The sequence below is a fragment of the Citrus sinensis genome, chromosome 4 (genome assembly GCF_022201045.2).
Source record: "Citrus sinensis cultivar Valencia sweet orange chromosome 4, DVS_A1.0, whole genome shotgun sequence".
Lineage (NCBI taxonomy): Eukaryota > Viridiplantae > Streptophyta > Magnoliopsida > Sapindales > Rutaceae > Citrus > Citrus sinensis.
The window spans coordinates 29,607,937-29,618,734 of NC_068559.1; the positions used below are offsets into that span (position 1 = coordinate 29,607,937).

The 10,798-nt window shown below is 43.6% G+C and overlaps 1 protein-coding gene and 1 pseudogene across 1 annotated transcript; one reads left to right on the forward strand and one right to left on the reverse strand.

Annotated features, from left to right (window-relative positions):
* The first annotated feature begins 52 nt into the window (after positions 1-52).
* On the forward strand, positions 53-892 carry LOC102619607 (non-specific lipid-transfer protein 8-like). The gene is made up of 2 exons (XM_006482729.4): positions 53-441; positions 528-892. The coding sequence occupies exons 1-2, from the start codon at positions 68-70 to the stop codon at positions 535-537; spliced, it is 384 nt and encodes a 127-aa protein (XP_006482792.1). The 5' UTR covers positions 53-67; the 3' UTR covers positions 538-892.
* Positions 893-9,949: 9,057 nt separating this feature from the next.
* Positions 9,950-10,531, reverse strand: LOC112498995 (protein SPIRAL1-like 3; annotated as a pseudogene).
* Between the last annotated feature and the right edge of the window lie 267 nt (positions 10,532-10,798).

Genomic DNA, 10,798 nt, shown 5'->3' on the forward strand with positions numbered 1-10,798 from the left:
ACATAAATTTTCTGAAACTTACTCGTGAGCTTCGCTCCAATAAGTTCTCTATAAAAAGTCAGAACGAATGAAGAGCAAGCTTAAGTTAGTAACCATGAACTCCTCAAGGGTAGTAGTCTCAGCCATTGCTGCTCTTATCATGTTTCTCTTTCTTACTCCTAAGTCAGAGGCTGCAATTTCTTGTAGTGATGTGTTGAAAGACCTGAGACCTTGTGTGAATTACCTTAAGAGTGGATCTGGGAAACCACCAGCTGCATGTTGCAGTGGAGCCTCAGCTCTTGCATCTACTGCAACAAGCACTGCTGATAAGAAAACCGCTTGTGGATGCATTAAGACAGCAGCCCAGAAAATGAATCCTAATTCCCAATTAGCCCAGGCACTCCCTACCAACTGCGGAATCACCTTGCCTGTTCCTGTTTCACCCAATGTCGATTGTTCCAAGTACTTTCTTTCACTCTTTTTTTTTTTTTTGTATTCTAGATTTCCCTATGCACATTAACCATTGTTCTTCTGTGTTTCTTTTGCAGGATTAATTGATAAAGAAGTGATCTATGCTATAGCTTGCCGGTGAATGGGAAAGCTTTACTTATTTCGTAATAAGCAGGAATCTGTTGTTGTCTTTTGGATTCCTGTAGTAAATAAATATTAAAATTCTATGTTTGTCTTTCACGGCTGTCGCTGGTGTTTATTTTTTATAAAACAAAATAATTTCTCAAACAATATTGAAACTGAAGACCTTGCTGCATTAGAAGAAAAAAAAAAAAAAGGCATAAATGCCGCGAGAAAGAAGGCCCATTTGTTTTCTTTAAAATGTTGGACATTGCTATAACGATATTCCTTTCCAGTTAACTTTCGCCAGCTAAAAAATAATACTAATGCTCTTTTCTGGAAATGAACTTTCCCACGTTGTTTTTGGTTTAAATCATCTTATTAAGTACTCGTACTCGACACAGAGGGGAAAAAAAATCACCACTGTAGAATTGGGTGATCAGTTGATTCATTGAAAGTATTTCTTCAACCAAACAATGCATATATATTCAAGTCCTTTGTCATTACAAGAGTAGAGAAAGATTTATTTATCTTTTTCTTTTTTAATAAAAGTTTAATTGTGCCTAACAACATTATGCACCAAGACTAACAAAGTTGGAAAACAGTGTTGCTTGATCCTCTGTTACTATTACAATACTGAAGCACCAATGAAGCAGGCAAGCAGCTAGCCAAAAGGGAATAATCTTGAATTTGGATGGCCATTCCTTTCCGAATATGACGGACTGATAGTCTAATATTCTCTAGTTTCAAGACTGAACAGTGTTGTCAAAGCTAATTCCTGGGGTCTGCTATTATTAATCATGCCAATATGTCCTCATAACAATAACACCCAATATTATTATAAACAGCGAACATGAGTTCATAGACCACAAGTGGTTTACCTCCTGCCCACTTGCAAAAGCGAATTCCAACATATTGTCGAGAAAAGTCGAAAAGGAAAAACAATAATGAGAGAAACTAGAAAGTGGTTGGAAATTTCCACGGACTATCGTCTTTTTAGGTGTCATCGCCCGCGGGAGGGTGCGTTCAGAAGCCAATTTCAAATTTTCACGGCCGCCCGAGGGCGGCCCATGAAAAATGCCCAAAACCGGTGTGTTATTACTTTTGGCCTGAGTCATGAGGAGAGAAGTTGGGTTTCTCTAAAAAAGTAACACCGTTCTTCTCCCCTGGGACATTCCTTGGGCCGCCAGAGGTACTCCAAGGCGTTGCCCCACCGTCATCTGGGAGGCTCTCATAGTTTTTGATGAGATTATTCCAAAAATAGGCCGAAAAAATTGGTTTTTTTTTTTTTTGCAGAATTTTGGAATAAATTCCGCCAAAACTACTTTGGGGCTCCAAATGGACTCCAGACAGCTTTTTTGGCCTATTTTTGGAATAATGTCCTTAAAAACTATGAGAGCCTCCTAGGCGATGGTGGGGCAGGCCTTGGAGCACCCGCAGCGGCCCAAGAAATGTCCCAAGGGAGAAGAACGAGGTTGCTTTTGGAGAAAAACCCAAATTCTCTCCTTATGACCCAGGCCAAAGGCAATTGCACATCGGTTTTGGGTTGTTTTCATGGGCCGCCCTGGGGCTACAATGGAAATTTGAAACTAGCTTCTGAACGCACCTTCCCACGGGCAGCCACAGGGAGGCCAATGGAAAAGGCGCAAGACTGATGTACTTTAGCCTGGGTGCCCAAGGAGAGAAGTTGGGTTTCTCTACAAAATCTACCCCGTTCTTCTTTACAGGACATTCCATCAGCCACTGTGGGTGCTTCAATGCCTTTCTACATCGCCGTCTAGGAGGCTCTCATAGTTTTTGATGAGATTATTCCAAAAATAGACTGAAAATGCTAGTTTTTTTGGGTTAAATTTTTGAATAAATTCTGCCAAAACCACTCCGGGTCTCCAAACGGACTCCCACCTTTTTCATCGCGTTGCCTGCGAGAAGGTACCTTCAGAATATCGTTCCAAAATTCCAGGGCAGCCCCATAGAGGCCCATGAAAAAGGCCCAAAACCGGTGTGCTATAGCTTTTGGCTTGGGGGCTTGAGGAGAGAAATTTGGTTTCTTTAAAAAAGCAATCTTGTTCTTCTCCCTTGGGACTTTTTTTTGGGATGCTGGGGGTGCTCCAAGGCCTTGCCCCACCGTCGTCTGGGAGGCTCTTATAGTATTTAGGGAGTTTATTACAAAAATAAGCCAAAAAAGCCATTTTTTTGGCTGAATTTTAGAATAAATTCTGTCAAAACCACTTTGGGGTTCCAAACAGACTCTCATATTTTCCTTGGGCATTACACTGCCTACTAAAAGGTGCATACAAAAGCTCATTAAAAAATTCTAGGGTAGCCACAAGGAGGCCCATGAAAAAGACCTAAAACTGGTGCGCTATAACCTTCGGCTTAGGTCCCAAAGAGAGAAGTTAGGTTTCTCTACAAAAGTAACCCCGTTCTTTTCCCCTGGGATGTTCCTTGCGCTGCCAAGGGTGCTTCAAGGCCTTGCCCCACCGCTGTTTGGAGGCTCCCACAGTTTTTGGGGAGTTAATTAAAAAAATAAGTAGAAAAAGCATGTTTTTTGTTGAACTGTAGAGTAAACTTCGCCCAGACCAATTCGGGGCTCCAAACGAACTCCTTTTTTTTTCTAGTGGCATCGTACCGTTCCTAGGAAGGTGCATGTAGAAGCGTTCCAAAATTATATGGAGGCTGATGAAAAAATCTTAAAACCAGTGTGCTATAGCCTTTGGCCTAGGGGGTGAGGGGAGAAGTTGGGTTCTCCCTCATGTGAACCCCGTTCTTTTATGTTAAGATGTTTCTTAGGTCGTTGAGGGTGCTTTAAAGACTAGCCGCACTGCCATTTAGGAGGCTCCTATAGTTGTTGAGGAGTTTGTTCCAAAAACAGGCCGAAAACGCTCCAAACGGACTCTCATATTTTCCTAAGGTATCACGCCACCCACGAGAAGATGCGTGTAGGGCTCCGTTCCAAAATTCCAAGGCAACCCTACAAGGGCTGAAGGGCATGTGGTAAAAGGCCAAAAACCGGTGTGCTATAGCTTTTCGCCTGGAGGGGTGAGGAGAGAAGTTGGGTTCCCCCAATGTGAACCCCGTTATTCTCTTTTGAGATGTTCCTTGTGCCACCGGGGCTGCTGTAAGGCACTGCTCCACTGCTGTGAGAGGGGTCCCATAGTTGTTGGGGAGTTTCTTTCAAAAATAGGCTGAAAAAGCCCGTTTTCAGTTAAACCTTGGAGTGAAGTCCGCCTAAACCCCTTTAGGGCTCCAAACGGACTCCTGTATTTTGTTGGGGCAACAAACCGCCCGCAGAAAGATGCGTACAGAGGCTCGTTCTAAAATTCTAGGGCGGCTCTAGGGGGCATGTGGAAAAAGAACCAGAATAGGTGTCCTAGAGCCTTTGGCCCGAGGGAGAGGAGAGAAGTTGGGTTCCTACTCATGTGAACCTCGTTATTCTCTACTGGAATATTCCTTGGGCTGCCAGGGATGTTGCAAGGCCTTGCCCCACCACCGTCTAGGCGGCTCCTATAGTTGTTGGGGAGTTTGTTCAAAAATAGGATGAAAAAGTCCGTTTTCGGTTGAACCTTGGAGTGAACTACGCCTAGACCCCTCTGGGGCACAAAATAGACTCTCTTATTTTTCGGGAACATTATGCTGCCCGCAGGAAGGTGCGTACAGAGTATCGTTAAAAAATTCCAGAGCGGCCCTGGGGGGCGTGTGGAAAAATGCCAAAAACCAGTGTACTCTAGCCCTTGGCTTGGGGGGTGAGGAGAGAAGTTGTGTTCCCCTCATATGAACCCTATTATTCTCCGTTGGGATATTCCTTGGGCCATTAGGGGTGCTGGAAGGCCCTGTCCCATTTGTGTCTGGGGGGCTTGCGTCGTTGTTGGGGAGTTTGTTCCAAAAGCAGGCTGAAAATTCCCTTTTCTATTGAACGTTGGAGTGAACTCCGCCCAGACCCCTCCGGGGCTACAAATGGACTCCCGTCTTTTATAGAGTCATTGCACCACCCGTGGAAAGGTCTGTGCAGAGGTCCATTCAAAATTCTAGGGCGGCCTCAGGGGGCATGTCGAAAAAGGCCTAAAACCTGTGTGCTATAGCCATTGGCCTGAGGGGTGAGGAAAGAAGTTGAGTCGCCCCTATGTGTACCCCATTCTTTTCTGCTGGGATGTTCCTTGGGCTACTGGGGGTACTGCACAGCACTGCCCCACCGCCGTCTGGGAGCTCCCATAGTTGTTGGGGAGTTTGTTCTAAAAACAAGTCGAAAAAGTCCGTTTTTGGTTGAACCTTGGAGTGAACTTCGCCAAGACCCCTCTGGGGCTCCAAACGAACTCCCATCTTTTCCAGGAGAATTGCCCAATCTGCGGGAAGGTACGTGCAAAGGCTCGTTCCAAAATTCCAGGGCGGCCCCTGGGGGCATGCTAAAAAAAGGCACAAAACCGGTGTGCTAGAGCCTTTGGCCTTGAGGGGAGGAGAGAAGTTGGGTTCCCCCCCAAGTGAACCTCGTTCTTCTATATTAAGATGTTCTTTAGGCTGCCGGTGTTACTGCAAGGCCCGGCCCCACCATCGTCTGGAGGGCTCCCATAGTTGTTAGGGAGTTTGTTGAAAAAACAGGTCGAAAAAGCCCGTTATCAGTTTAACCCTGGAATGAACTCCGCCCAGACCCCTCCGGGGCTCCAAATGGACTCCCGTGTTTTCGAAGGCTATTACACTGACCAGAAGTAGGTGCGTACAGAGGCCTGTTCCAAAATTCCAGGGCGGCCCTAGGGGGCATTTCGAAAAAGGCCCAAAACGAGTGTGCTATAGCTTTTGGCATAGGGGGTGAGGAGAGAAGTTCGGTTCCCCCCAAATGAACACTGTTTTTCTCTGCTGGGACTTTCCTTAGGTCGTTAGGGGTGCTACACGGCCTTACCCACTGCCGTCTGGGGGCTCCCCAAGTTGTTAGGGAGTTTGTTCAAAAAAATAGTTGAAAAAGAGCGTTTTTAATAGAATCTAGGAGTGGACTATGCCAAGACCCCTTTGGGGCTCCAAATAGACACCCATCACTTCCATGGGCATTGCACTGCCTGCGGGAAGGTGCGTGTAGAGTCCTGCTTGAAAATTCCACGGTAACCCCATGGGGCATGTTGAAAATGCCCAAAATCGGTGTGCTAGAGCCTTTGGCCTTCTAGGGGGAAGAGAAAAGTTGGGTTTCCCTTCATGTGAACCCCGTTATTTTCCACTGGGATGTTCCTTGGGCTACCGGAGGTGCTGCAAGGCCTTGCCCACCGCCGTCTGTGGGGCTCCCATAGTTGTTAGCGAGTTTGTTCAAAAAACATGTCAAAAAAGCATGTTTTCGATGGAACTCTGGAGTGAACTCCGCCTTGACCCCTTTGAGGCTCCAAATGGACTCCCATATTTTCCGGGGGCATCATACCAACCGTAAGTATGTGCTTGTAGAGGCCCGTTCCAAATTTTCAAGGTGGCCCCTGGGGGCATTTCGAAAAAGGCCCAAAACTAGTGTGCTATAGCCTTTGGCCTGCGGGGGTAAGGAGAGAAGTTGAATTCCCCAACATGTGAATCATGTTCTTCTCCACTAGGACATTCCTTGAACCAACAAGGATGTTGTACAACCCTGGCCCATCGTCGTCTGGGGGGCTCCCATAGTTGTTGGAGATTTTGTTATAAAAATAGGTCGAAAGTCATGTTTTCATTTGAACCTTGGAGTGAACTCCGCCCAGACCCCCCCCAAAACGGACTCCTGTCTTTTTCGAGGGCATTATGCTACCCATGGGAAGGTACGTGCAGAGGCCCGTTCGAAAATTCCAGGGCAACCTTAGGGGGGCATGTGGAAAAATGCCTGAAACTAGTGTACTATAGCCTTTGGCCTGAGGGGGTTTATGAACCCCGTTCTTCTCTACTGAGCCTTTCCTTGGACCACCAAGGGTGCTGCAAGGCCTTACTCGACCGCCATCTGGGAGGCTTCCATAGTTGTTTGGGAGTTTGTTAAAAAAACAAGCCAAAAAAGCCTATTTAGGGTTTAGAGTTTAGGGTTTAGGGTTTTGGGTTCAGGGTTTTAGAGTTTAGGATTTTAGGGTTTAGGGTTTAGAGTTTAGGGTTTAGGGTTTTGGGTTCAGGGTTTTAGAGTTTAGGATTTTAGGGTTTAGGGTTTAGAGTTTTGGGTTTAGGGTTTTTTTTTGTTGAAACCACCAAAGAAAATGTGGGGGCTAGGCGGGATCCCTACCTGTCAAATAAATCCGAAAAAGAAACAAATACAAAGGAGGGGGACATGAGCCAAAACCTCCAAGAGAAAATGAAATACATAATGAACCAGGAAAAAAACCTATCGTCTCACATGAGGGATCGACTGAGCGTCTGTGCGGAGAATACCCGATAAGCCTCTAGGCAGCTCCTGAAGAGAAAAGAAACGTCGACTAGACCGATGAGAGCACGCCCAGTTGGTCAGGAAGTCTGTTGCAAAAGTAGCCTCGCGAAGGACATGTCTCACGTGAACGGAAGCTGAGGAAATCAGGCGACACGCCCGACGCAGAGGATAAGAATAATCCCATCGAACTGGACCTTGAGAGTGAACCCATGACACTATCATAGCCGAATCCGACTCTACCTCAAGAACCGAATGGCCAAGCTGAGTGGCTACCTCCAAACCCTCGCAAACTGCCATGAGCTCAACATATAAGATGGGCTTGTGGCCTAAGAAAAAATCAAATGCAGCTAAAGCTACGCCGTGGTGATCCCGGAGGATGCCCCCAGAAGCAGCCATCCCAGGATTGCCCCTCGAGCAACCATCCATAGTCAGCTTGACCACTCCAGGAGACGGTCTCGTCCAGGCAATTAATTGAATCGGCCTCTTAGGGATAACCAAAACTCTCAATCCCTCCATAATCCGGGAATCCAAGACTCCCCTCAGTTGGGGAGGCTTGAAGCCAAAAGCAGAAAGCAGAACCAGCAAGTTTAAGGTCAGATCCAACCTGAAAGATAACTGCATCAGTAGAAAAAGACTGCGAGTGGAACCGGTAAGCATTTCGGGCCTTTCAAACTTGCCACAAAATGAAGCAAGGCAGAAGGACCCGAAGATGATTCCGAGAATGGGCACGATGTCTCTGGATAAGAAGCAGCGCACGGGGAGACATGAAACTAAGCTCTGGCATCCCCAATATCCGCTGATAGTGGACCCAAATATGACAGGTATATGGCTGATAATTTCCTTTAGAAAACTCCCCGGCAACGGCGCCAAAAACTTGACACGACTCAAAAGTGTATTACTCTCAAGTATAAGAGTGTCTAGTTATAATATAACCCGGTGAGACCGGGGTCGAACCACATGGAGTTTTAAATCTAGTAAAACTAAGAAAATTAATTGCGGGGCAAAGAAATTATTTGAAATTGATTTAAAAATAAGCTAAGGTTTAGGATCCACTCTCTGTATTCAAACTATAATTTTAATACTCTCTCATTTATATTTTGCCTCACTTTTACTAATTAATTATTATATCATTTAATTCTATGTGTGTGGATAAATATAGAATAAAGTACCTAATGTGCCACATTATATTAATGTGTCGACATTATGTCAAAATACCATAAAATCCAGTGAGATTTATAAATTAACATGACTTAAAAATAATTAAAAAAGAATTAAATAAACTTAAAAACTCATTTGAGAAAATAATAATAATTAATAGTTTAAAACATTGAGTTTCACCCTTCACCTCAGCTTAATAAAATTAGCTACTCATATTGAAAGAAAACACAACACTCTTTTTATTTGATAAACTTTTTGAAATATATTACAAAGAAAATTGATACAAACGGAAATAAGAAAAGAAAAGAAACAAAGAAAGAAAGAAAATCTTCAGTCTCGGCTTCAGCTCTCAATTTAGCTCTCTTGGCTTTTGAAAAATCAGCTCTAACTTCTTCCTCTCTCGCCTGCATCCCCTTGCCTTTTATAGGCAAGAGAATCGTCTTCTTTTCTTTTATTTTATTAATATTAATATTTTATTTTATTTTTATATATTATATATATATATTGAATTGTGTGATGGTCAGGAGGCGGGATGGCCTCCTGACCATCACCAACATGTTTTTGTTCTTATTTTATTTTATTTATTATTTAGTATTACATCTCTTCAGTTTTTGTTCCAGTAGTTCTTCTTTGTTCCCGCTTTCAATTCCAATTCCATCTTTATTCCTGAAAATATTTATAAGATAAAAATTAACACAAATTACGAATTAATTTAACATAAAATATATTTGGGGAGTATTAAAATAATTTATAAATAATGAACGCATTAATCGACATAATAAATGAAAAACTAATAATTGTATCATTATTAAATGTACACTTTTTAGTGTCAATCACCAGCTATGACGTTGATTTCTTCCTCTGTGAAAAATATGGCAGGTTCGCCTTTATGGGTGGAAGATTGCCTGAAGGCGATGGCCGGATCAGAGCTTTGGGACCCGGCAGTGACATCCACAAAAGATTTGCGGGGTTGAACAGTAGGCGGTTTTGACGCCATTTGAGTAAATGACGGGAGTGGTGGGAACTCCAATGAAGTAGTCGGATGGCCCTCGGCTATAGCCGGAGAAGCCATTCGGGCCGAGTTGCGCAAAGGGAGCCCTCGGAAGACTAATGCAAAAATGCACCAAAAATTCAATTATGTGAATAGTAACCTGAAAATACTGTAGTCGAAATGGTTACTGTAATGATCAAAGATACAGTAGCAAACGATTACTGTAGCGATCAAAGGTATTGTAGCAATGAAGAATAGGAACTGTAGCAATTAAGAACAACACTGTAGCAGGAATAGTGAACTACAAATTCAAAAGAGCGTAGAGGCTTTAAATCACCACGAAATCTCTCACGGAAGGTAGGGAAACATAGATCGGTGAGAGGGGAACAATTTGATGGGGGTGGTGAGAGATCACTCGCCGGAAACCCTAAACCCTAAACCCTAAACCCCTAAACCCTAAAAACCCTAAACCCTAAACCCCCTAAACCCTAAACGGTTTAGGGTTTAAGGTTTAAGAGGTTTAAGGTTTTAGGGGTTTAGGGTTTAGTGTTTTAGGGTTTAAGGGTTTTAAGGTTTAGGGTTTATGATTTTTAGTGTTTTGGGTTTGGGGTTTGAGGTTTTGGGTTTTAAGGTTTTAGGGTTTTAGGGTTTAGGGTTTTAGGGTTTTAGGATTTTGGATTTTAGGGTTTAGGGTTTAGGGTTTAGGGTTTATGGTTAAGAGTTAAGGGTTAAGGGTTTAGGGTTTTAGGGTTTAAGGTTTTTTATTTTTTTTTTACGAAATGAAAAATCTCATTTGAGCATCTCTTATGGGAACCGAGAGAATCATACTGTATGGCTCCGCTCTCGTATAAAAAAAACTATGGAAATGAAATGCAGGATTAATCATCTTTTGTTACATTGCCAATGGGATTGTGAAGCTGTTCACACATGCCGAATTTTAAGTTTCAAAGTCTAAACTGTTCAGCATAACCCAACACATCCTCCAAGATAAAAGTATATTACACGATACAAATAAAATTATCTCTCATTATCTAACAGATTCAGAATTGTTTTGCCTCAACTTCAAAGGTCGCTAAAGCATCCGTCAGCAAAGGTTCCGACCTCAACCTAGGGCCTCATTTCTCATTACCGCCAAACAGGTAATCCAAGGAAGATCCTCCACCAGGGGCTGCATGCACCTTAGTTATAGGACGATCAGTGAGGAAATTGCCACAGTTCTGCCCATCAGCGCGAAAATAGTTGTTGACATTGTTCCCTGGAACTCCAGCTGGAATCTGCTTATTGACTTCTGCAGGTGGTGCTGCTGCTGGTGCAGCTGTGGTAGCATTTTGAGAAGCTCCAGTGTTTGTAGGCTCAACTTGGCTCCGAGGAACTTCAGTAGTTTTCAGAGTGGGTTTTGCTAGAGAAGCCTCTCCGGTTCCAAAAAGGTACCCCAAAGAACTTTATCCTCCACCGCTGCTGACTCCACGACCCATAATCTCTCTCTTGAACTTTTATCTAACAAATCTTAGATCCCGATTCCTGCCTTGCGTGAGTATTGTGTGCTGCTTGGATAAGATCTGAAGCGGTTTAGGGTTTAGGGTTTTTTTTATTAAAAACCACTAGTGCGGTAGGGGGTTAGGCAAGGACCCTTACCTGTAATATAAATCAGTCGATGAAAAAAAATACAAAGGAGGGGGACATAAACTAAAACCTCCTAGAAAAAGAGCAGAACAAGAAATGAGACAAATAAGGCAAAGCCTAATAACTGAATACAA